Raw genomic sequence first — 25,490 nt, 5'->3', positions numbered from 1 at the left:
AATTATTATTTTTTTTTTTTTGTTTTCAAAATTTCTTGTATAATATTTCCTCCATTTATACCATGCTTTAAACTGTTTTATATAAATAATACTAAGCTATATATGCAAACTTACGGATATTGTCCACGCTCACTCTCGCCAGGGCCCTGAGATGAAGATGTCGGCGAATTAGGGCGCGAATCACCCTGTCGTGCAAATTTGAAATCGCGCTGTGTGGATGGAGAACTATTTGAAATCGGTTCGTATGGCTGGAAAGGAAATGAAATAGTTGGCAGGCACCTACATTACTACATTTACCGGACAATAGCTAAGACATAGTACGACATACAAATACAAATTCAAATACATTAAAAAATCAAAGCTACAAGCATGTACATACATATGTATATAAGCAAATAATCAAAATATTACACACCGACAGTCAAAAGTTTAAATAACAGAATAAAGAAGCTATAAATCAAAAAATAGGTTTACACTGCCACTTTTCAAATCCATACTAAAGATAAAATTTTATGAATAAATATATTCTGCTGCTTTATCACAAGTAGTGCTTTATAATCTAGAATATAGCACGCAATTTTTTATATTTATATTTATTTACTTAGCTAATGTATTTATGTACTAACACAGCGGTATAAACCGGCAAATGTCACAAAGTCAACACCCACCCACACACTCGTACACACGTGCAAACACCCAACAGCACAGCACACCGGGGTAATTGCCGCAATTGAAAAGCGTTTACTTAAGCATTTTCGTGGTGATTAGATATCAAAGAAAGTCACTGCTGCTTACTGGTTTTAACTAATTCCTCGAAAGCGGTGTACATTTGGCTCAAGTTAAACATGCAGAGGTTAGCTGGAGTGAATGTTATCTCAAGCGCTTAGGACATTTGTTGCGTCGCTTTTTATACCTTTAACAGGGTATAACTTGGTAAAATTTTGTACACGACATTTCCTGCCCAAGAAACCATTTATCCGTCGAAATTGATGATATCGGACCAATATTGCATATAGCTGGCATATAAAGTGGGCAATCAAACTTAGGTTCGGTATGGAAAACTTTTTTATTTGACAAGTTTTATGCAAGAAATTTGATATAGATTAACCGCACAAACGCAGCCCTATAATCTCTGAACATATCATTCAGATCGGATCACTATAGCATATAGCTGCCATACAGACTGACCGAAGAAAATTAGGTCCTTGCAACTAAAACTTTTTTATTTGATAATATATCTTCATGGAATTTGGCAAGGATTATAATTCAAGACAGAGCTACAATATCCGGAGAAATTTTCCACATCGGACCATTAGAGAATATAGCTGCCATACAAACTAATGGATTAAAATCACGTCTTTGTATGAAAATATTTTTTATTTGACTAGATATCTTTACAAAATTTGGCATGGATAATTGCCCAAGACAATGCTACAAWATCCACTATAGCATATAGCTGCCTTACAAGTTTCAAAACTTTGTTTATTTGTGAAGCGTATTCTAACTTTTTCTTATATAATTTTTGACTCTTTTATGTTACGAGAAATCCATCTGTGTAGGGTATAATAGGTTCGGTGCAGCCGTAGTTAATGGTTTTCCTTGCTTATTATTTATTATAAAATCATAATTCACTTTCGAATATATTTTTATTGCTGGCACACAGCACATATTGCTGTCATCTTGCTTGCAGGGTCAACATTTATTTTCGTCACTAAATTTAATCTGTTTGACCATAAATTCTAGATTACGCCGCCGCAGTTAAATTTAACCTTAAACAAGAAAGACGCAGTAATTAACCATGCTTCCTGCTAGGGTTATCGCAGTTTAGAGTAAAAGCAATAAATGGACTGCTATAAATAAATATTAGAATATTATAACTTAAAATAATTTCGTACAGTAAATAGCACATTTCAATTGAACTGGCTCAAACTAGTTTAGATACCAACATAATTTCCCAAATTTGACAATGAAGAATAAGCAGTGATTGATTCTTGTGCTTTAAACCCAGTAAACTTTAATAGCTGATAGAATATTAATACCGATGAGATCAAAATTTATTTTGGAATATGCTTTTTTATTATATTTTTAATGCACTATTGAATTGTAAAACGTTTTAAAAATGCCAATGGAGCATGCTGTTATTTCTTTGGAAGTGTAAGCTTTTTGCACTATTTCATTTACGTTTCGAATACTGGTAATAGTTGTTGAGATATAGATCTGAAATTTTTCACATGTCCTTTTGTCTCCAAGATGCTGCTCATATGTCGATACCGTTGATATCGGACTGCTCTAGCACATAGCTGTCACACGGACTAACCGATCAAAATCAAGTCCTAGTATAGAAAACTTTTTTATTTTAGAAGATATATTCACGAAATTTGGATGAATTATTGTCAAAGGCAGTGCTACAATCTCCGAACATACTGTTCAAATTGGACCACTTTAACATATAGGTGTAATATAAACTGATCGGTCAAAATCAAGTTGTAGTAAGGATAATTTTTTTATTTCATAAGATATCTTCACGAAAACTGGCAACGATTATTGTCTAAGGAACGCTACAATCTCGAAACATTTTTTCACTACCTTACACTATATTTATTTAATCTCCTCTTTTGCCTACTCAAGTCATTATCTAGCACAATGCTTATTGGGTGAAACCAGTAAATGCTATAATAAATAAGCACACACATGACATTTATTTAATTTCCTAAGCGTACTATAAGCTCACTACTTTTTATGGGTAAATTTATTTCCAAGCTCATTACGAATATAATAAATACTATACGAGCATAGTAAAAAAATGTGTAGGCTTATTATCTTATCAGTGACATTTGTTGACTTGAATTTGTTCACATGTTGACATATTWTTCGGTGCCATTGATAAAGAAATATTCTCAATAAATGTTTGCAAATACAAAAGCCTCAGTCATTTAGCGTGCGTCAGGCAGACAATTGTCATTAGAATGGTATTGAGGTGGTTCGGCCAAAGGCAATTCAAATCTTATAATAAAAGCAGTGTTGAATTATCGCAAAAGCAAAACTTGAGAACTTTGAAGTGAAATGCTTCACTTGAATATTGAACACGCTCTTACTCAACTGACGTCTACCACGAAACAATGCACACACATACACATACAATGCAATGTGTCAAATTAGCCAACGAACGGCCTTCAGCGCGAAAAAATCGCAATCAACGCAATGTTTTTTTTTTTTTTTTTGCTAAGCTTATAGACATTGTTATAGACGTAGTATAACAGCATTTTCTACATAGATAGTCACACATTTAGTATTTTTCCCATAATAGCGGAATTTTTGTTACAGCCACTACTGGCTGCTCATGTAGCGGCCTGATTGCTAGACGCATATTTATACCTTGAACAAGGTATATTCAGTTTGCCAGGAAGTTTGTAATACACAAAAGGAAACGTTTGAGACCCTATAAAAAAGTATATATGGTATAAATGATCAGCTGAGGCATGTTTGTCTGCCTAGTTTTTGAGATATCGTTTTGAAATTTGGCATACGCCCTTTTCTCTCTAATAAACTGCTAATTTGTAGGAATTGTGGATATCGGGCTACTTATAGCTATAACCGCCATACAAACTGAAGGATCAAAATCAAGTACATGTCTGAAAAACTTTTTTATTTGACATGATATCTGCACGAATTTAACATGGAGTATTACCTATAACAATGCTACAATCTTTGAAAATATTTTCGGGATCGGAGCACTACAGCAAATAGTAGTCATACAAACTGATCGACCAGAATCAAGTGCTTGTATGAAAAACTGTTTTATTTTACAAGATATCTTCACGAAATTTGTTATATATTATTGTTCAAAACAGCGCTACCATCTCCGAACATATTGTTCACATCGGACGACTATAGCATATAGCTGCCATACAAACTGATCGATTGGAATCAATTGCTTGTATGAAAAACTGTTTTATTTTATAAGATATCTTCACGAAATTTGGCATCGAATATTACCTAAGGAAAAGCTACAATCTTCGAAAAAAAATTTCGGATCGGACCATTATAAAATAAAGCTGTCATACAAACTGATCGATCGAAATCAAGATAAAGAGCTTTTTATACCCTTTTATGGTATAATAAATACATCGGAGTAGGGTGTTATAGCTTCACTGTCAAAGTTTTATTTATTTATTTATTTATTTTTTCCTTGTTGCATGTTCTTCTGTTGTATTCTACTTCTGTTTAATCTTTAAATCATTTTGCATTCAATAGAGCGCGACAGCGTGTACAATATATGAATACAATACATGCTGCTGACGCTCGCTGACTCGTTGACTTGCTGACTTCTATATGTATAGTGAGTTGGTTGCTTGGCCTGATAAGGCAAAAGGTGACTGTTTTATTGCCCCCGAATGATAGCCTCTGTTACATGGAGTGGGCACCTTTATTGACATTCGACGTTATCACACAAAAAATAAAAATAAGTGCCTGTTAATCGTATTGATGCCGCACGTATTTTTTTTTTTTTAATGCGTACTCATATATTTATAAATATATGTATATTGAGTATGTAGGATTATTATTTGTACTATTATGTAGTACACTTGAGTAAATATGTTTGTTTGTTTGAACAAAAATGCTGTTTTACACAGAGTCCGTGGGCCTATTAGAGCAAATATTTTGCAGTAGGGTAAACATATTTTAACCACTTATTATAAGACACGTTAATAACACTCTAAGTATAAGCACTCAAACATGTATGATAAACACATTCATACACACGGACATGCATTAATTTGTAGCACAGAATTTTGAGGACTTGCGGCGACTGGCGGAAAAATTGATAAGCACCACTCTTCACACATATCGTGGTCATAAATCAAATACATGGTACGATTTTTTCCATATCTTTGTTTTGAACTTAGCTCACCTTAAATTTCACATTACTTGTCGAATCCGAGTTGGCCAACGACTTCTCGGAGGGTGTGTAACGTCCTGCACCCTCAGCGCTTGTTGCGATCACATTGTTGTTGCTGAGATTGGCGTCACCATCTACGCTGTAAATTGCGCCGGCACCGCTACCAGCGGCCGCATTATTGTCAGCGGGTCCACCAGATATACGGCCAGTAGAGGTAGCCGCTGCCATTGTAGTGTTGTTACCACCTTCAGCCAAATATAAATGCTTTTCATAGCATGAGGAACATATTTGCACCATACCTTATGTGAATTTATAGAAAATTATTTATATAATATTTTTTTATAATATCTTTGCAAATTAAAAATCATACTACTCACCCTGTGGACTGATGGGACTAGCATTTTTGAAAGCTTTCATGGTTTTTATGAAAGGATAGTAAGGTTCGCGCTCTGCATTTGGACAGCAATAAACGAGCCGCAAACGTGAGGAGGGCGTGTCACCGCCACAGGTATAACAAACGAACGTGGTGCGTTCTGTGACGGATGTTGGTTTCTTACGTAACGTATAGGAGCGTTCATTTTCAGGTGTTTGTGTAGTCTAAAAAATATAAAAAAATATATTTATTTACACAGTAAATCAGCGTGTAATAAGTGTTATTTTAATTTACATTATTGCCATATTTTAGATAATATAAATAGTTCACACATTAACTAAATTAACGAGCAAATAATAACATTTTTAATGACAAAATTAAATATTTGCTTTTATTGTTATAATAAATACAATAATTTCTCGGTGTAATTTTTTGTTTACATTTGAAAATAACGTTCGTATGAGTATTTAAAAAAAAAAAAAGATTACTATCATGCATTGACAAATAAGATTGGGATGAAGTCACTATTGAGAGAGAGTAATAATTATAAATTCCTTTTTTTAATTTAAAAATTTTATATTTTAGGGTTTAAAATAATAAGCATGAAAATAATAAACTTAAAAAATAAACAATCAGGATACTTTTTAAGAGTAATTTAAAGTCATTCTTAAAGTTAAAATAACAAAAAAGTTTCCAATACAAGAACTTGATTTTTAACGATCAGTTTGTATGGCAGCTACATATATCTTGAGTGGTTCGATATTGGCGGTTCCGACAAATGAGCAGCTTCCTTAGGAGAAAAAGGTGTGCGCGAAATTTCAGATTGATATCTCAAAAACTGAGCTGCTAGGATTGCGTATATATAGAGAGACACAGACATGTTTAAATCTACTAATTTATATACTTTATAAATTCCCGACGTTAGCTTCTGGGTGTTATAAGCATCGTGGCAAGTATACCTTGTTCATAAAGATATAATGTCTTCTTCTTTACTGGTCTTTACTGGCGTAGACACCGCTTACGCAGTTTCTTCTTTTTGCAATTTGGCGCCAATTGGAGATTCCAAGCGAAGCCAGGTCCTTCTCCACTTGGTCTTTACAAAGGAGTTGTGGTCTTCCTCTGTTTCCCCCGGCGGGTATTACGTCAAAATACCTTCAGAGCTGGAGTGTTTTCGTCCATTCGGACATGATCTAGCCAGCGTAGCCGGCTTTTTAATTTTTCGTTCTAACTTTTTTTTCTATTTTTCTTCCTCTAATTTTATTAATTTTTTCAAAATTAGCAAGAAAGTAATCACAAGAAGAGGAAATTTAAAACAAGGAAATGTATAAGTCCCACAATTCTTAAATTTAATGCCTTAAAATCTCCGAAAGTTGGCGAAAAAAGAGACCGACCCAAAAAAAATTACGGAGAGAAGCGATCGAAATATTGCAAAAGTCCGCTGCAGTCATTCAACAAACGATAAGTCCACAAATTTCTTCAAGAACAATAAGAAGACGACTTGTAGAGAAAACTCACTTTGTCAGATTATTCCAATGTTGAGCGAACTGTATATAAATTGGTGTGGAGCTCAAAATAAAAAAGAAATGGTTCGACATTTTCTGGTCTGATCAATGCAAAATTAATGTGGTTGATAAAAAATAATGGTTGGACGTGGGTTCGACTTCCAAAAAAAAAAAAAAAATATGCATCCGTTACATGATTACCTCCTTCAAACTCTATTTCGGTTATAAAATTTGTTGGGGTTGATTTACATGGTGTGATGTCGGATCTATTTTTTGGATGAGAGAAAACATGGACCGCCATATACATATGTACAAATTTTAGTTAAAGTCATACACCCATATGTTGAATGAAATTTGCGCTCAATTTGGCAATTCCCACAAGAGCGAGAACCTAAACATACTAGCGGTCTTGTAAAAAGTATGTTTCAGACAATGGCGTTGATGTTATGGGTTGGCCACCACACACATCGGATCTGAATACAAAGGAAAACTTATGGAAAATAGTTAAGCAAAATATTGGACCTGTTAAGGGGGTATTCTACTCCAGAATTTTGCAAAATTCGATTTTTTTTTCATATATTTAAAGTTTAGACCCTTAAGAACATATTCTCCAGAGGATTTTTAAAAATTAAAATTATTTTAAGAGCTACAGTTACTTTAGTGACGCAGTACCTAGCGCACTAATAAATGACTTTTTCTCGAAACTACTCTTTTCCACACGGTACCGGCATTATTTCAAGTTCTATACAACCGATTTACTTGAAATTTTGTGTGAACCTTCTTTATATAATCGCTTATCGTTCCAACCAGCATCGTGACAAAATGTTTTTAATATTAAAAAAAATCAAGAATTTCAAAAAAAAACATAAAAAATTATTTTTATTTTCAGGCTGTCGCCATTTAAAAAAAAAAAATCGTGTGCCCTGAGGTAGGGACTATAACAGCATCCTCACTGATTAAGAATTTCTTTCGATTTATTTTTTCAGACCACCAGGAGAGTGAGGATCAATGTCACCAGGATGCGACATTTTTTTTTACACTTGTCCCTCTAATTATTTTAATTTTTAATATTTTTTTGTAAAATTTTTTCCTGTATTCTTAAGATATCAATAAAAACACCATAGAAAAATGGATGGTAAAAATATTTGTTGGTTTTTTTTTTTTTAATAAAATTCAAAACACTGCCCAAAATTTGATTTCTAGACTAGAATACCCCCTTAAACCGAAAAATGGGGCGGAACTCTGAGAGTAGGTTCAAAAGGTATGGTATTCCGTTCCACAGAGCACTTGCCGTGGTCTAAATTAGTCTATGCCACGATGGTGTGCATCTGCATGAGACAATAAAGCTCCTAAGTACTAAAAATTCTCTAAAAAAAATATTTTTTTTTTAATTTAAGATATTATGATTATATAACATAGCATATAACGGATGATCTAAGTAGAGGTACTTTTTTCAATAGCCTTGTTTGTATACGAAGACCTTGTAGAGTCGATTCGGCGCCGTTCGCAGCAACTCTGACTGATGCACGGAACAACTTGGCGCATTTTACGTCGAGATCTTAAATTGAAAGCTCAACGGGTATGCAACCAAGCAAAATTGCCCCATTTGGAACGAAGAGCAACTTGAAGAGATGCATGACCTGCCATTTTATTCAGAAAAAAGAACGGGTGAGTCATTGGAATCATCGGTTCATATTTCTTTAAAAATGCTGCCGATTGGAATGTAATCGTCAATGGCGACCGCTATCACCCGTTATAACCGACTCTTTGATGTCTGCAATTGAAGCTCATGACCTCGGCGACATTTCATTTCAACAAGACGGCGCCACTTCCCACACATCGCACCAATCAATGGATTTATTGAGAGCACACTTCGGTGTGTCGATAATTTTACGTTTAAGGCCGATCGATTGGCCAACATGATCGCGTTATATCACACTGTTAGACTTTTTACTATGGAGATGTGGAAAGTACAAAGTCTATGCGGGCAATCCCGCTTGTCATGCGCCAATTACAAGTCGAAATGCTCGAACGAGTCAACGAAAATTGGACTCAACGAATAGACCATCTGAGTCATAGCCAACATATGAAAGAGATAGCCTTAAAAAAATAAATAAATAACGAAGTATGATCTTTCGAATGATAATAAACACTCTTTTCTATATTGGGTAGTCGAAAAAGTCGTTTCGTATTTTGTAAATAAATGTTGTTGCAGTTGTATATCTTTAGCGCTATCAATCACATTGTGTCATACCATATAGTGTTGGGAAGTTGAGATTTTAAGCTTCATTTAAAGAAAATTTAATTCGGGGAAGTTGAAAAAAAGTTGTAGCTGTTCAAAAATAAGCGAAAATAATGAAGAAATTCGGTATATTTTGAGATTTTTGTATAAAAAGGGAAGAATGCCATCAATGAAATTAGTGAAGTTTACGAAGACGATGCTGAATTAGTTCGTTTAGCGCAACAATGGTTCGCTCGCTTCTGTTCCGGAAATTTCGATTTACACTGATAAAAGTTTTACACGGATGGAATAATGCCGCTAGCTGAAAAATTTAAAAAAATGGTCGACTAAAATGATATATTTTTGTTAATTTATATATTTTACTAATAGATATAAATATTTTTCCTTTACCCAATAATTGAAGTTTCTGTGTTTTCTTAAAAAAAAAAAGTAGGCAACCACGAAATGTATCACCCTTTAGCTGCCGTACAAAGGGATCACAATCATGTGCTTGTATGAAGTTTTTTTTTTTTGTCAAATCATTGCACAAATTTTATTTACTTTAATTTTTTATTTACTTTCAGTGTATAATTTAATTTATTACCTGCTATTTTCTTGTATTTTTATAAAATATGCATATATGTACATGTGTAAATATGTTTACATATCTATGTACATATATAAATGTTTCCTATTGACATTAGTATTATATTATTTGTGGTATTTACCTGCTCAACCATCTTATCTTTAAGTATTAGGTAAGTTTTTAACTTTTTATAATCCTTCCAGTTATCATTTTCCAACAATTTCTGCTCGTTCCGCCTACACAACGCCGCTGCGTCCGTTTCCCGAAGTTTTATCATCGTATCGGACGCGTTTGTTGCAACAGCGAAATCGATCGCAACTTTATTATCACTACAATCTGACATTGCCGAACGCAATAAACACTGGTGGCGAATTTGCATTGATTTAAGGGTCAAAAACGAAATTTTATAGCTTCGCACACAAACACACATACGCGGCGCTAGTATTTATAAAAAAAAAATAGTTTTCATGGAACTGCGAATCATTATCTATGCCGTTATGCATGCAACGCTGTAGTATTTAGTTAAGTAATTGAAGAGGCCAAGAGGGGAAAAGGTTAAGAGCACTTTTGAGTATGTACTAAACAATTGTATGAATAACGTGAATAATTTTTCCAGCGGCGTAATTGGCTGAGAAAGCAAACTCTACACTCAACACCCACAGCCGCGCACCGTTACTTCGAATATTACAAGTATTTCGTATTTAGCGCACAAAGTAATTATTATAGAGCGCCAAGTGATTTATAAATTTTCAAATGCTGATAAGCGCACGACATATGTATGAACAAACATACATACATACACACATATGTATGTACATATATGGAAATAGTTGCACTTATTTTACGCATAAGCCGGAAACACTGCTAACACGCGGTTACATTTTATAATTATTTTTCATACTTTTTTTGGGTTTTTCTAAATAGCTACAACCAACAACAACAAAAATATCCCTTTTTGGCACTTGAATTACGAAATTGGCTTTTATTTTCTTTCTTATCTGACATTTGTGATCTAATTACTCACGCACAGTAGCCGTTGCCGTTACGCACACACTTATGTACATACATATCTAGTTTGTACAATGTTTATGTACATATTTGTACATATTTTTAAAATCACAAAAAAGCAAGAAAAACAAAAACGCCAGAATAAATGCAATTGTTTTTCCAGTTTCAAATGCCGTCAAGCTGCTACTAACACACTTGGAGCGGCGGCAAATCCATCCGCACTGGCACTTGCACTGACACGACGACGTTAGACGGCGACGATACTGACGCCGCAGCGCTTGCGTTGATTGTGCGAAACGTGTAGAAGCGCGCTTCGTTCGCGACTGGGTGTGTGTGGCGGAGCGAGAGCAATTCGAACCCAAAATCCACACATTGGAAAACTGATAACAGTGGGAATTGACGGTGTATAAATGTGGTGGACTTAATTAGGATCCCATCGTCGACTGGCGCTGTAGTATTGTAACGTAAATAGAAACAACAGCCAACTTACGTTCATATCACTAAATGTTGTTGTTGTACTACATAGCACAATAGTTAATATTAAAAATCATAGGGCTCAATATGAGACGCTGCGACAACGGCGACAGCGACGATGATGACGACGCCGCAGCGACACGCCATCATATACATATATATTTACAAATAAAATAAACATAAGCAGACATTCAAAGTGGTTATAAAATTGGATACAAAAATAAGTCAGCGAACACAAAAATAATAATCGCTGTATAAATTGTTGGTGTGCCTCCTTGTTTGCTTTTTTATTTTTAATCTTTCGGGTGTTTCTTAAATGGCTCCACTGCTTGTAAATAAAATTAGTTTTTTATTGCCTTAACTGTTAAGGGTAAAACGTGAAAGATAAAGACGACGAGTTGTTTTTTTTTTTGACGTTTTAAAACATGTTATTAAGAAATTTGTTACAAAACAACCTATTATATCAGATGTTGATACAGAAGTTCTAGCGTGTGTGACGCAATATTGTTTAGTTTATAATAACTTGGTAATTTTCTTAGGACTTCAAGGTCATATTTAAAAGTGTACTCAATCGCTGGGTCAGTATTGCATAGAGGAACGTTGCCACGGCAATCGGGTCTACGTAACTAGAACGGATCCGGATTTTTATCCGGCCAAGGACTGTCGATTCGGCAGCCACCAGGAATGTTGTTTGCCGATACAACAACAACTATGCTAACTATAATGCCGTTCCTACGACAGTCGGGTCGACGTAAGCGGTACAAACCCGGATTTTTGAAAACAGTCAACTTGGCGGAATTTCTCTAAATTACTTAAGGAATGTTAATCTTAAATTAAAATTCCTTAATTCCAAACTTCTAATCAATACTGTAAATGCACGTCAAAAGCTGAGCTGTCAATGCTATAGCATTCTATTCCATCGGATATACCGTTAATCTAGTCTTCATTAGGGTGGTGAGGTTCAGATAAGTTGTCACTGAGGTCATCCAACGGTAGGCCTAGGAAACGCGCTGTTTCGACGAGTTCGGACCATAGAGAGAGTGGTTTCAGATGTTTAGGGTTAGCTGGACGTGCAAGGAGTTGGTTAGAGTCAAGCGGGGACTCGTTGCATGCCGGATATCTTTTTGGATTATATATATATCGAAAATACCTACCTTGATCTAGTTTACTAAACAAATATTTTTTGATACTAAAAATTTATGTGAATATATAGAACGCCTTGAACTAGTTTACTAAACAAATATTTTTTCATACTAAAAATTGATGTGTGTACTCAGAGCACGTGACGCTGAAAGTTTTTGGTAGTAGACTAACGGTAAATGTCGTCTCTCACTCAAATCCGTACTGCGTGAGACTAAGTTTCTCTCTTAGAAAAGCATCATTGCTATCCACTTCTCCAAATGACGTTAATGCAACGTCATGCAATTGCTAGCTGTTAGCATATTATATTTTCTTAACCTTTTGCACGTGTGTGTAATAAAAAGTGTAATCTAGACTTACATTCTTACTTATAAATTATTTAATTTTATAACTTTTTACTTTTATACATATTTATTTATAATAAATGCATTTGTGCATGCTAATTGCCGCAATAAAAAATAAAATGCATATAATTAGGCTATATACAAGTAGCTGACACTTACCTGGTAATTATTCCACTGTTGTATAAGATGTTCATAGCATAATTGACAGGCTTGTATCATGCCACGTGGATCTTTGGGACGTGAGCGCGGCGGACGTGGTATTTGTTCATTGAAAATCGGAAAGTAGGGATGATGACGACCCTTCCCATCCTTCGAACGTACAGTGCTCAGTTCGATGAGACTGCCACGTCGCTGTTCATCACCGCAAACATAACAAACTTCAGTTAATGAATTCTTGTCTGGCATTGACAAGTCAAGTATGCCGACATCGACTTGGTTGGTGGCATTATTACTAGGTGAGGCATTTCGAAACATTTGGCGTGAAGTACCGCATGACAACATGTATGGTTCACAGATGTTATTTGTTGAGTTACGCAAATCTAAGGCAGCACCACTTGCATCGTCAACAACATCAGCCATTGATGCGGCATTCGAGTGATTACCACCAACACCACCAGCTGCGATACCATATTCGTATTGCGGACTGATACGATCTTGTCGCTGCTGTTGTTGTTGTTGCTGCTGGTGAATTTGTTGATGTTTACTGTCCGAATTTGTATGTAGAGCTTTTTGTGTATCATTTGGCGAGTTTAGTTCATTACGGGCTGAAGCTGAATTCATACAGGAAATCTGACCTAATTTAAATTTATGATGAGCAAATGAGGACGATTTTATATTTAACGTGTCATATGGTGAACCACTACCGACTGGTTTACGACTTTCAACTGTGGTGGGCTCGTCATTCATATGTGCCACACTCTTAGGTAACTGCGTGGTGCCAATTTGCTTTTCTTTTGGTTGTGGCGTCATTTGGCCATTCAAGGTAGCGTTAAAGTTTCGATTATAATAATCACAGTATTGTTGTGCCGTTGAGCTAGGCGTATTATTTGTTTGAGCATAATGTAATGACGATGATGGTTCGTTCGGTTGTAAAGGATAATATTGATTCGTCACATTCGATGGACGTTCGTAATCGACGCGATTTGGTGTACGCGACACACCACTTAAATATGCGTAATCTTCTTGCAAATTACCATGTTGCAAATGTTCAGCGCTAAGACCAAGCATCTGTGCAGCGTATTCACCTTGTGTTTGTATGTCGGCGCCAATGTAACTTTTCCCATCAACACGTTTCATGTGATATAAACGCTGCAAATGTGGTTTCTTTTTGCGTTCATACGAGTCCCATTGCTCTCGCAGGGATCGATAGCAAAGCATACAAGCGATTACATAGGTTTGTGTAGATGTAAGCTTTGGTACACCGTTAGGCGGTTCGTGTCGTTCCAAAAATGGGAAATACGGTTCAGTAGGACAATCCTGATTAGGACGTACGCGTAGAGATTCGCAGCCGCCATTACCGCCACATACATAACATAAAGGGAATACACCATCGTTGGCGGAATTACCGATAGTATCACATTCCGAAATATTTGTTGTATTCGTTTTCGATGTAGGACGTTGTGGATGGTAGTAGACTGTTTGTGGTGGATGTTCTAGGTTATGGTGCATTCCCATAAAGGGCGCAGATTTTAATTCGGGTGATAGTGACGTTGAGGGATGGCCTTCAGCAATTTTTGGCGTTAATTGTTGTTGTTGTTGTGTTTGTGAAGGCACACCACGATGCTCGTTTTTTACATGTACTTTCCCTTTTTCCATAATATATAACTGAAAATAATTTTACACAATTAATTGTAAATGTTTCCAAATTTGTTATATCAAATATTTACCTAAGTTTCAGCAAGTGTGCGTCGTTGTACTTTTGGGATCGTGTGGACAAATGATGACAATGCATATAACTCAAAGCGTTTAGACGGTAAATGAAATTTAAAATCGTAAAGGCGTATATTTTTTTGTAATAATAAACTAGTTTTAGCGGACAGAACGCTAACCGATATTCCGCTTTTATCACTTTATTTGTTTTTCAAAGGAATAAAAATTTGTCCTTGTTTGTAGGCACTTTCAAAATGTTTTTCATGTTTCTTTGTAAGTTTTCAGTACTTTTACTGCAAATTTATACATTTTTTTGTTGTATAAACTTTTATCTCTTTCTACAATTATTATACATACTTGCGTTACACATTATTGTACTTCATAATTAACACTGTATTGTGTTGGAGTCTTCATTCACAACTTGGCAATATGTGGAAACAATTTTGCACTTCTACGTATTGCATTATTTAACTAAACCATTATAAATTCCAACCAAAAAAGAATATGGTATATAAAAGCTGGCGTAAAACAAAAAGCCTGCCAAATTGTCACTAGCACAATTTCTGATCGTTTATACAACCTTCTTTCTTTTTAGTCTTATTTTCTTTCTGCCACTGCGTTTTTCGGTTTTTCGTGTCCAGCTAGCAGCCAATCGGTCGCTCGTTTAGGATTGACGTACACACAAACAATCGCACATCAACTGCTGATTTCTGGCTGCTTCAACTAACTTTTCGACTGCTGTTGCTGGAGAATTCTATAGCAGTTTTTCTTTTAATAATACTTGCAAAGAAAATGTTGCTACAAACATCGTTTTGGCAATGTACGACAGCACAATACGCTCTTCTAAAGTACGCTAAACGCACACGAACGCCGAAACGCAAAAAGTGAGGTCACAAAGAAAACTCGCAATTGGTGTATTACAAAATTCCATCAGACAGTTTAAGTTGATTTGTATTGACTGTTTCTTCACTACACGGACGAAATTTGACAAAAAGCCTTGGATTATTATCCACTTCCGTCCCATTTACTTGTAGTATATCACAAATTTAAATTCATTGGCATTTTTTCAGTTTTCACACTCCACTTTTTTATTAGGAAAAGTAAATTGCAAAAACTTATCACTGCTGCTCACGCGATCTGAGAATGGGAACACAAAGATATTGCGTCCATTTTGAACATTACTGTCAACCAATTGTTTGCTATTGTCTGACATTTGTAGCATTTTTTCCGATTGGTTAGCAAGGGCGTTGCCACATACAATTTTTCAAATATCGCGTTGATTTTACATTTTGAGGAATTTGTAGTTCATAATGTTGCCACAATGGTTAAGAGTTTTAACAAGCGAATGAATTGGAAAACCCATGTAACGAGTAATGTAATTTTTTTCATTGCGTTCCACTGTTAGATTGACCTTCAACTTCCATTTCTGTCAATACATAAGCTCCCCTCAGCTGTTAAAAAATTCTGTTAAGGAATTGTGATATGTGATATATGGATATTGTGAAATGCCACCAATTTGACCGCTTTCTACAGAGCGAAATCCTGTTCTGTTCTGACTGTATTCTGTTATCGAAACATCGGAACTGGTTTAATAAAGCTTATTATAATTAAATGATATACATTATCTGCTATAAGCTCCATAGCGGGAGTTACCGTTTATTTGGTTATCTTCTTATATTCAACACTGTGTTGTTTAACATGAAAATAATAGACTTTGTTTTGTTTTAATACAAATATTTTTTTTTATTTTATTTTTTTTTTTATGTACTATTGTGTTTTTAATTTTTTTTCGACTTTCCTTGAATTAACATACAAATTTATAATATTATAACGCACGTTTTTCAAAAGCCATTAAATGTTTTAATTAAAATTATTACAAATATGGGAGAAACACGATAAAGGCACGACAATATATATAATTTCCAAAATCCTTAGTCAATAGTTGAAATGCTTTAGAATATAATATATGTATGCATGTACATACAATTAAAATAAAAAAATACATCGAAAAGTTTAGAAATGGCGCATATTTTTGAAAATTTTATATATATTAATTAATTTGTGTAATTATTAAATGCTGTTGGAAAAACGTACTTACAAAAATATTTTTTTTGGTTTTTAAATTTAAAAGTGCAAATATTGCATATATTTTTATTTTTTATATTTAACATTTTTTCTTCATATTTTTTTTTTTAACAATGCTGTCGTTTAAGGGTTTCAATACTTTTTTTTTATGTAGGGCTCTTAAGCACACATTTAGTTAACATAAATTTGTTTAAGAATACTTTTTTTTTAAATAAATTTGAATGCATTGGCAACAAACTAGCTTAAAATAATTAGAAGCCTTAATTACTTACAGTACAATGTGTAAAACTATTTTTAACTTAACAGTGAAATTAGTAACAATTGCATATATGTATGTATTACATAAACAAAATTAAAACAGTTAAATAATTACTTTAGGTTCACTTATAAATATTTATGGTTTTGCGTGACGGCACCCCATAAATTTATACTTAGAGCATACAGTCTAAGCTTAAAAACTCGTCATTGACGCGTTTAGCACAGTTTCGAGTTTTTTTCCTTTCTATTTTTATACTGCAAACAAAGTCCATTTTACGAACGCGATTCGATCAAGAGAAATGTAACGGAAATACTCCACTAATGTGCAGCGACACAGCTGGTGGTGGCGATTGGCGTGGCGACGCTCACGCGCAGTTCCGGCGGCAGGTATATGCGCGTAGTGCTCGTCACTTTTACACGACAACTGGGGCAGTGTATACATCTATAAAAAGAAATAATAAAAATTAATTGAATATGCTGCACTTTAGTCATTTTGTGAACTTTTGAACCTACCTCGCCGCACATTCCGCGCAGGTGGTCACATGTGAGCAGGGATTGAACATTGTATTGATTTCGCGATCCATGCAAATTTTACAGGTCATTGCTTCGGAAATACGTGTCTCCACGCAACGTGCAATTGCCGCATCGCGTTTCTCCTTCTCGCGCAACGCCATGTCCAATTTATCGGTGACAGCGCTGATGTCATCAATATGCAGCTGCGTAGCCGCATCATCAGCCGGATGCAGTGTACTCGCGCTCAATGTTTTGGTGGCACCGCTGAGCATATTTTCAAAGAGATCTTCATTGCCACTTGTTGTGCTATTCAACGCTTCAATGCCCTTTTCGTGTAGTATGCGACGCGCCTGATCGTGCACTTCGCGACAGGTGCGTTGTATATCGAAAACATAGCGTTTGCCCAGCTCGGTGTCTTCTTTGAACATCGAAGCGATTGTACCTTTGAGATCGCGCGTAAATTGATTGGTTACCACACCGCGTACTTTATCACAGACATAGAAGGCGTGTCGCTCCGTTATGGAGCGGTAGACTCCGGCGGCCATTGAGTGTTTTGGCAATTTGATTTCGAGCTCACGACGATCATTGCAATCGCCGACGTATTCCAATTTGAAAGTGCGTCGGAATGATTTCGCAGAGGCGATTGCGCTGAACGGGATGCTATAAGAGAGAGAAGAGGGGAAATTGGCAATGAATAAAATGTGTGAAGAAAAGTTAGAAAATATGGATTTTGAAAAAATATATAAAATTTAAATAAAAAAGAAAAAAATATATATATGTATGTATATATGTACATACATATGTATATAAAATTAAATGAAATATAAAAATAAAAAATTAAAATTAGAAAAATTAAAAAAAAAATTTAAAGAAAAATGACATTGTACAAAATGGTTGAAAAATTAAGATTTGTAGACAAAATAAAAATAAAAAATTAATTTGAAAAAATGAACAAAAATTGGAAAATTAAAAAAGAAAACAATTAACAAATAAAAAAAAATAAAAAAATCAAAAAGAATAAAAATTATAAAAATTAATAAGCTGATTTTTTATGTCTTTAAGTAAATTTTTAATTAGATAATTATTTTTATTTTCATTTACACCTTCATACTTTTGTAGATTATCAAAAAAAGTAAGGTTAGAGTTGACAAAATATATTAAACCTTATTTATTATTAGTATTTATTCTTCTCTCTGTTATTCTCTTTTAACCGCTCCTAATCTTATAATAAAAAATCATCGTACTCGCATTCACCCGAATCTAATTCAACGTAAAAATACTTACACATTCTTTTCGTCTCCCACACAGGTCGTGATCGCATTTGTACCAACTGACACATCGCAACGTACTGAATTTTCGTGCGCCGTCACGCCGCTGAACAGCTCCTCGCCGTAACCTTCGAGATCCTGAATTTGCTTCAACAGCCAATATTTTGCCGACTTCGTTGTCATTTTAAGTGTCGCCAACTTGCCATGCTCCACAGCAATGCGATTGTAGTAATCTTCCGGCATATCGGCGTCAACACCATCGACAGATGCCGGATAAACAATATAATTCTGATAAACATAAAGCGGTGATGATGCTAGCGCGGCGGCTTTGTCTACGTCCGAGTCACTATCGCACGACTGTGTTGCCATTTGTGACAATGCGTTGGCGCATTTCATGCTCGCACTCAATGTCGTTAGAGCCTCATCGGAGACAGCGGCGGCCAGATGTGAATGATGTATGTTTTCGGTGGACTTTTGTTTGGAGAGGCGTCGCTTCTTAAACGACAACACATGTTCTTTGTCTTTGCGCTCTTTGTGTTGGCATTGTTGTTGGTGAGCAACATCACCAGCGCTGCGGCGACGCATTTGCGTGGGACATTTGGCCTTTAGCGCGAGCGGATTGAAGCGTAAGCCATCAGCTTGACACAGCAGCGCGGCCAATTTAGCCGCATTATTCCAGTCGCGTGCATGCAGACGCTGCTCTAATAAATCGGAACGTGCTTGCATATAGAAAATGTTGCGTACGCTCTCTTGGAGCAGACAATGCACGGGTACCCAGAATTTGACGCGCAGCGCAAGCATTAAGTGTATGCTGCTGCTGCTGTTGTCGCACGACAGTCGATTGCGCAGATTGATCCATTGGCGTGTGCGCGACTCCTCCTGTCCAGGGGTCCAGTATTCGAGGCCGAAATATTCCATTTCACAGACAATGTCGAGTGCCTTGCAGACCTGTAAGTGCATACAAAGAAAAAGTGAGGTTAGTATTGTTGGTGCGAGTTTGGCATTTATTGCTTTAAATTTAGAGCGAAATATGGGGTATTCTATATAGAAATTTTTTCTTAAAAAATTTTTGTATTTATTTTCAGTTATTAATATTATTAAATTTATCTTAAAAATAAATAATAAAAATATTACATTTGGTTAAGATTTGAAAACAAACCATTTTCATATTTTCAATTGAAAGAAAAAAATTACATAAAAAGTTACGCATACGCCATGCTGCGCAAAAGTTCTGGTGCCTTTTTTCACTTCATTCTTATAAAATGCAGCTTAAATTGGAACAAGCTTTTAATTAAACCGCAGCTGCAGCTTTTCAAAGCTTATGGATTGAGCTTTTTGCTATTTGATACCTTACGCATCTTACTCATACGCCATGTTGAACAATTATATTACTATATCTATCAATAACAATATCTACAAATTTAAGCAGAAAAGTTTTGCATTTTCAGTTTTTGTATAATTTTAGAAAAAAAAAAAATTTAATGTACTATTTTAAACAAAAAATTAAAAATTAACCGAAATTTATGTGTTATATATTTCATTTAATTCAATAAAATAAAGTTTTTTATAAAAAAAACATTTGATTTTTAAAATTGTTCACTACAATCACCCTGTCATGAATTGTCGCAGCTCTACTAACCTAACGACATTTAAGATATTTACCTTTTTTGGTTACGAAGAAAACAGCAAAGAAATGTTGAGAAATTACAATTTTTATTGGGGTGTGTCTATAATTAGAGTTTTAATTGGGTAATTAAAAATTTGTACTTTCATTAACACACTTGTAATTGTCTCTGATATTTGTATCATGGTGACTATCAAATTTGTTGTGTCAAAATTTTTTTTTAGAAAAAAAAAACAGCCATAAACACATTACCAGAGGTTAGAGTTGACAAAAATATATTAACCTTTTGTGATAAGCGCCAAAAACATATTTTTTATATATCACTCCTCGCTCTCTTCTCTTACCTTCTAACCGCGCCTAACCACAAATTCATAAACAAATATTTTTGCGCATATTCGCATAGCTTCAACCTGGTAGTATTTTTATAGCGGTTTTATCAAATGTATGTACATAGGTACGTTTTGCTTACATTTCTTTGCCCTCAAAACTTCAAGCAAAGACAACTGTTAATTACTTCGGCAAACAAAGTAAAGCGCAATATACGATGACATCAACCAACAACAAGACGAGTACGAAAATAAACCGCAGACAAGCTAAGGCGCGTGTATGCATGTTCTTGTTATTGTGTCTAAGTAAACCTCTTTATAAATAATTATCACTACTCTACAATGTGTGTGATAAAAATATAAGTACATATTGTTTGTTCTACTTTTTTGCAAAAATAAATATCAATTATTAGGCGCATATGGGAATTTTGGATTTTTCTCACATAGTCATAAGAAATATTTTTTTTCAATTCATTGTTATCTGGCTGGATAAACATAAATAAATCAGTATGTGAAATGTAAGTATGAGTATGTGTGTATGTACATAGACATATGAGTACCAGCGAAGTAATAACTAACTACAAATATTCCAGGTGAGATATTCTGCGCATTTATGTATTCTTATTGTCTTCATAAGCAAAATTTTGTTTATATTTCAGGCTTCGGTAGGAGCCTTCCAAACTTGCTTATTTGTATTTTATTTTATATTTAGCTCCAATGTCTGCCTTTTTGTGCACTTCCAGCATGTTTTTCTGCTTTTTGCTATACTTCGCTACACTTTTTCGCCCCAACTTCGTACAAATTGGTATTATTGTATTATTAAAAACTTTTTCAACTTTTTCAGACCTATTTGCATTTTGAATTACCGCTGCAGAGAACGAGTAGTGGCCAACTCACCAACCCACCAAACTGTCGGCCAGCCAACTCGTCAACCGTATGGCAACCATGTGGGCGCAAATAACTGAAGTCAACAGACATTTATTGTCAAAATTAAGCTTCCAAAGTGTGTCTGTAGGTGTTCACGTGCATGCGAGTGTATGTGTGTACGAGACGACGTACACGAGCACTGGAGCGCTGAAATCAACTTGAAAACAGATGTGCGCACAGATACTCGATGGGGAAAAAGCTGCGAAAAGACCCAAAAAGTGACTCCCTTATAGGAGCGTTGTGTACTCTTATGGCTGGCAGAGAGTGTTTAGTGTTTATAACTTCACTTAAGAGATACGAAGCGCTGTTGCGTATGAAGTATACGCGAGTGTAGGGCAGAAAAGTAGGCAAGAGCGCGCATTCTGTATTTATCGCTGGCAAAAGATCATAGCTGAGATATATATTTGTATGTATATAATGTTTTCGTGTTTGTGGACGATACGATCTCGATCTTTTAGCTGTTGTTGCTGTTGCTGCTTCTTCATTTAGTTTGTCGGCTTGCAAGAGAACGAACTTAACATTTTTTCTATTTGTTTCACTAGCAACAACAACAGTAACAACAACGGTAACAGCAATTAGGTGAGCGCAAAAAAAATTTTTAATAAAGAGAATTTCGTGAACAAAACAGAAATGAAGTGTAACACATACCGAAACGCACAACCACACCTACAAGTGTGCACACACAAGTACATGTATGTATATTAATATATCCACTGCACAAACACACGCACGCTCGTACACGAATGAAAGCATGCTGTGTGTGAATGGTAAAATTGGACTTTGGAACCCGACCCAAACGAAAATTGGACTTTGTACCCAATCACATATGAACTCAACTGAACGCGGTTTTTGTTATTGTTTTTCATAGTTTTTTTTGTTGGTCGGTTGGCTGCTTGTTCGTTGCCGTGTGCGCGTACTCATGCCGCCGCGTGTTAATGAGTTGCACATGCAGTGTTGCCGTTAATTTGGAATAGAAGCGTAGCGAGCAAAAAATAATTGAAATAAGCAAACAAATACCTAAATAATGAATGTAATTAAACATTGTTTGTTGTCATTAACTAATTTATGAAGGTAAGCAGGCAGTTTGTTTGTGCGTTTGTGTGTGTTTGTTGTGCGTGTTTTCTTTACTTTGCGGATTTATTTGCTAAATTGTCATTATTTGCACTCTTTTCCTGCTTTAAAATATGTTTCGTTTTTATTACAATTGAATTAATGTTAGCTAAGACCTTGGAGCATATAATAACAGCGCAAAGTGCATTCTATGAAATAAGCTAAATACAAGGAATGAAATTAGAGCAAAAAAAAAATACGTTTATATCATAGCTAAATTGTAAAACGCTGCTGATTTACAAAATAGAAATTTTTTAGAAAAAAAATTATTTGTATACATTTTTAAGAAAAACGTGTATAACACACGTGATAAATGTGTTAGGTAAAAGATAATTAGTAAATAATTATTATGCCGCCTTAAGCCAGAAATATGTTTACATACATACATATGTATGTGTATTAAATGATGGAAATGCTAAACCAACGGTGCAATACACCTGGGAAAAGCTACTAATTAGTAATCATTAGTGAAAAGTTGGCAACCCTGCCTTTGCATTTTCATATAATTCTAATGGGATTTCCATGAGTAGGCAGTCGTAACTGTTACTAACTCATGGACTGCTGCTGCATGTTGTTGCTGAGCAGTTGCAAGGCTTTATCTAATTATATAATTAAAAATACGCGATGAGACACCTGTCATTGCATTTTTTATGTTTAAACATGTCTATGTGTTTCGGCAGCAGGACTCTTCCTACTTATTTTTAAGCATTTGCTTCATTTTACTTTCTTTTAAACTTTTTTTGTGTGTTTTAAACACTTTTTTATTATTATTTTTTTTTTTCTTTGAATTGCTTTGGTTGTGCCGTTTTTCGTGCACGAAACAGATTCTTTGAAAAGTGAATTATTTCAAGTGTGCCTCGAGCCGCGTCGATGACGCGCTATTTTTATAGCAACTTAAAAAAAAATAAAAAAAAAAAAAAAAAAAAAAAAAGCACTAACAAAAAAATGCACAAATAAGCACTTCTGAGTTGTTTGAACGCTAACGTAGTATATATTTATATTATATGTTTTAAAATAGCTATGAGCGTGTGAAATCGCATGTGTGCAAAGTTTATAATTTACATTCATCACTTGCCTATAGGCGAATTCCTACGGCAACGAGGTTGTCGCCACAACGGCCTGAATGGCAGACTACACTAAGGCGCGCATGTACACATCCAAACATACTTATATGTATATACTATATCTTTGACTGTGCTAATAACCAAATGTTTATTGTATCTCCGTTATGTGACATACACATCTCGAGATTGTATTGTAATTGTAGCACGCGGTTGGCGAGTGTTCCCATGGCGTGCAAATAATTGCCGTGTCTCTTGCAATATTATTGAGTACATGTGCACGATCAACGGCTCCAACAAGGTATTACGGTAAGTGTAAGGGCATATGAATATTAAATGGGCCATAATTGTTTAATGCTGTCTGTAACTAAGCGCAGCGCAATGCGCTAGAAGCAGGTTTAATATTTACATATTTTATTGCAAGTATGTTTTATTTATACTTAATTTGCATATGTAAATTTTAAGTTATTTTTCATGTTTTTTTTTCTTTTCTTACAAGTGAAAAATCGCCTGGACCTGCGCGCAACAAAGTAAGTCTACAGGCACAGACATTTAAAAATATGCAATCTTTACGTGAAATGTATTTTTACATTTGCATTGCTAATTTTGCACCGTAATTGAAGTGAAAAAAAATAAAAGAAAATTTTTAAGGCCACAAAATACAAATTTACAATTAAAATAATAATGCGTTAAATATAAAAAAAAAAAATATTTTTTAAATTACTTGTAAGCAAACGAATGCAATTTTCAAAAAAAAAAAAATATTTTGAATATTGTAAAAATCGGTATAAAATAATCTTGATTTTGAAGATTAGTTTGTATGCAAGCTATATGCTGTAGTGGTTCGACATCGCCGGTTTCGATAAATGAGTAGCTTCTTGAGGCAAAAAGGTGAACTTTAATAAAAAAAAAACACCACTCATAGCCTTGAAACGCCAGTTTTATCAGCAAAATCAATTAAAAAGAGGTTAGAGTTCGCTTACTTAGATAAGATTAACACGCTGGATTTACGATGCTAGTCACACACTTAAACGATTAGTATGCCATATTTCTTTAGGAAGTCTGTAGAACAGCATTACAGACTGCTCAAGCACACAACGCACATTTATAAAGCTTAAACATTTGAGTCATATTACGGCAATTGGACTTTACCCGCTCATAATAAAAATGGCAAATGYTGCTATGTTGGCATGTGATCACAACCGCGATTGTGTAATTATGCCGCTGAGACTGTTGCGGTAGATAACTGCATGTATGAACCCACTGCACAGAACATATGTATTTTGAAAAAGTTACGAGTTTTAGTTAGTCATTGTTGGGCTTTTGCAGTCAACTTTGCGAATTTGAAACCTGTGCTAAATATATTTATACTTATATCCAGCTATTTGCGTTAAATTAGCAAGAACTTACACAAATATTTGTATCTGAGTATTGCACAATGAAACCAGTTTTTTTCATATTGTCAAGAACATATGTTAATATCGTGAAAAAATCACGCAAAATATGTTTTTTTTATGACTGCCAGACAGCTTCGACACCTTCGGCTCAATTGAAAGAATTTTTTACTACTTTTTGTATAGTATGTTCATTATTTCATATGTTTACACATATTTCTTTCTTACTTTGTCGGATCAGCAGTATTGTACAATGTAATCGTATTTTATGTTACCACAATGACATACTTATTGAATACTGATTGACGTAGTTTTTGGGGGCACGTTAATGTTATCAACCATAATTATTGCTGACCATAAAAAATGCTTCGCATATGTATAAATATGTAGAAAAAAGCAAAACAAATTTAAAAAAATAATAATAAGTGTTAATCAACAGTTAGCAACCGTTGCTTATTATTTTATTATTTTCTCATTACTATTTGCTTTCCTGGCGCTTATCAGTTT

General features: G+C 34.7%; 2 protein-coding genes across 7 annotated transcripts in view; both read right to left on the bottom strand.

Moving 5' to 3' along the window:
- LOC108967163 overlaps positions 1-15,593 on the bottom strand; it is a 40,481-nt gene extending 24,888 nt beyond the window's left edge. For 2 of the 4 annotated variants that reach the window (XM_018930431.1, XM_018930433.1), the window contains exons 1-5: positions 14,435-15,593; positions 12,708-14,372; positions 5,278-5,497; positions 4,913-5,199; positions 115-248 (exon numbers count right to left, since the gene is read on the bottom strand). In XM_018930431.1, the coding sequence (XP_018785976.1) occupies positions 115-248; positions 4,913-5,199; positions 5,278-5,497; positions 12,708-14,363 (2,297 nt within the window). In that variant the 5' untranslated portion in view covers positions 14,364-14,372; positions 14,435-15,593. Of the gene's footprint in view, positions 1-114; positions 249-4,912; positions 5,200-5,277; positions 5,498-9,724; positions 11,047-12,707; positions 14,373-14,434 lie in introns of those variants that run through there. The other 2 variants (XM_018930432.1, XM_018930434.1) reach the window with 2 other exon arrangements.
- A 992-nt stretch (positions 15,594-16,585) lies between these two features.
- Positions 16,586-25,490, bottom strand: part of LOC108967179 (E3 ubiquitin-protein ligase MYLIP) — a 15,858-nt gene continuing 6,953 nt past the window's right edge. For 2 of the 3 annotated variants that reach the window (XM_018930462.1, XM_018930463.1), the window contains exons 2-4: positions 18,558-19,489; positions 17,274-17,933; positions 16,586-17,202 (exon numbers count right to left, since the gene is read on the bottom strand). In XM_018930462.1, coding sequence (XP_018786007.1) covers positions 17,079-17,202; positions 17,274-17,933; positions 18,558-19,489 — 1,716 coding nt within the window. In that variant the 3' untranslated portion in view covers positions 16,586-17,078. Of the gene's footprint in view, positions 17,203-17,273; positions 17,934-18,557; positions 19,490-20,203; positions 20,788-25,490 lie in introns of those variants that run through there. The other variant, XM_018930465.1, reaches the window with a different exon arrangement.

The sequence above is a fragment of the Bactrocera latifrons genome, unplaced genomic scaffold (assembly GCF_001853355.1).
Source record: "Bactrocera latifrons isolate USDA-ARS-PBARC rearing strain unplaced genomic scaffold, ASM185335v1 scaffold_179, whole genome shotgun sequence".
Taxonomy (NCBI): domain Eukaryota; kingdom Metazoa; phylum Arthropoda; class Insecta; order Diptera; family Tephritidae; genus Bactrocera; species Bactrocera latifrons.
Note: the sequence above shows the minus strand (reverse complement) of the source record. Positions and strands in the feature narration are given on the sequence as shown.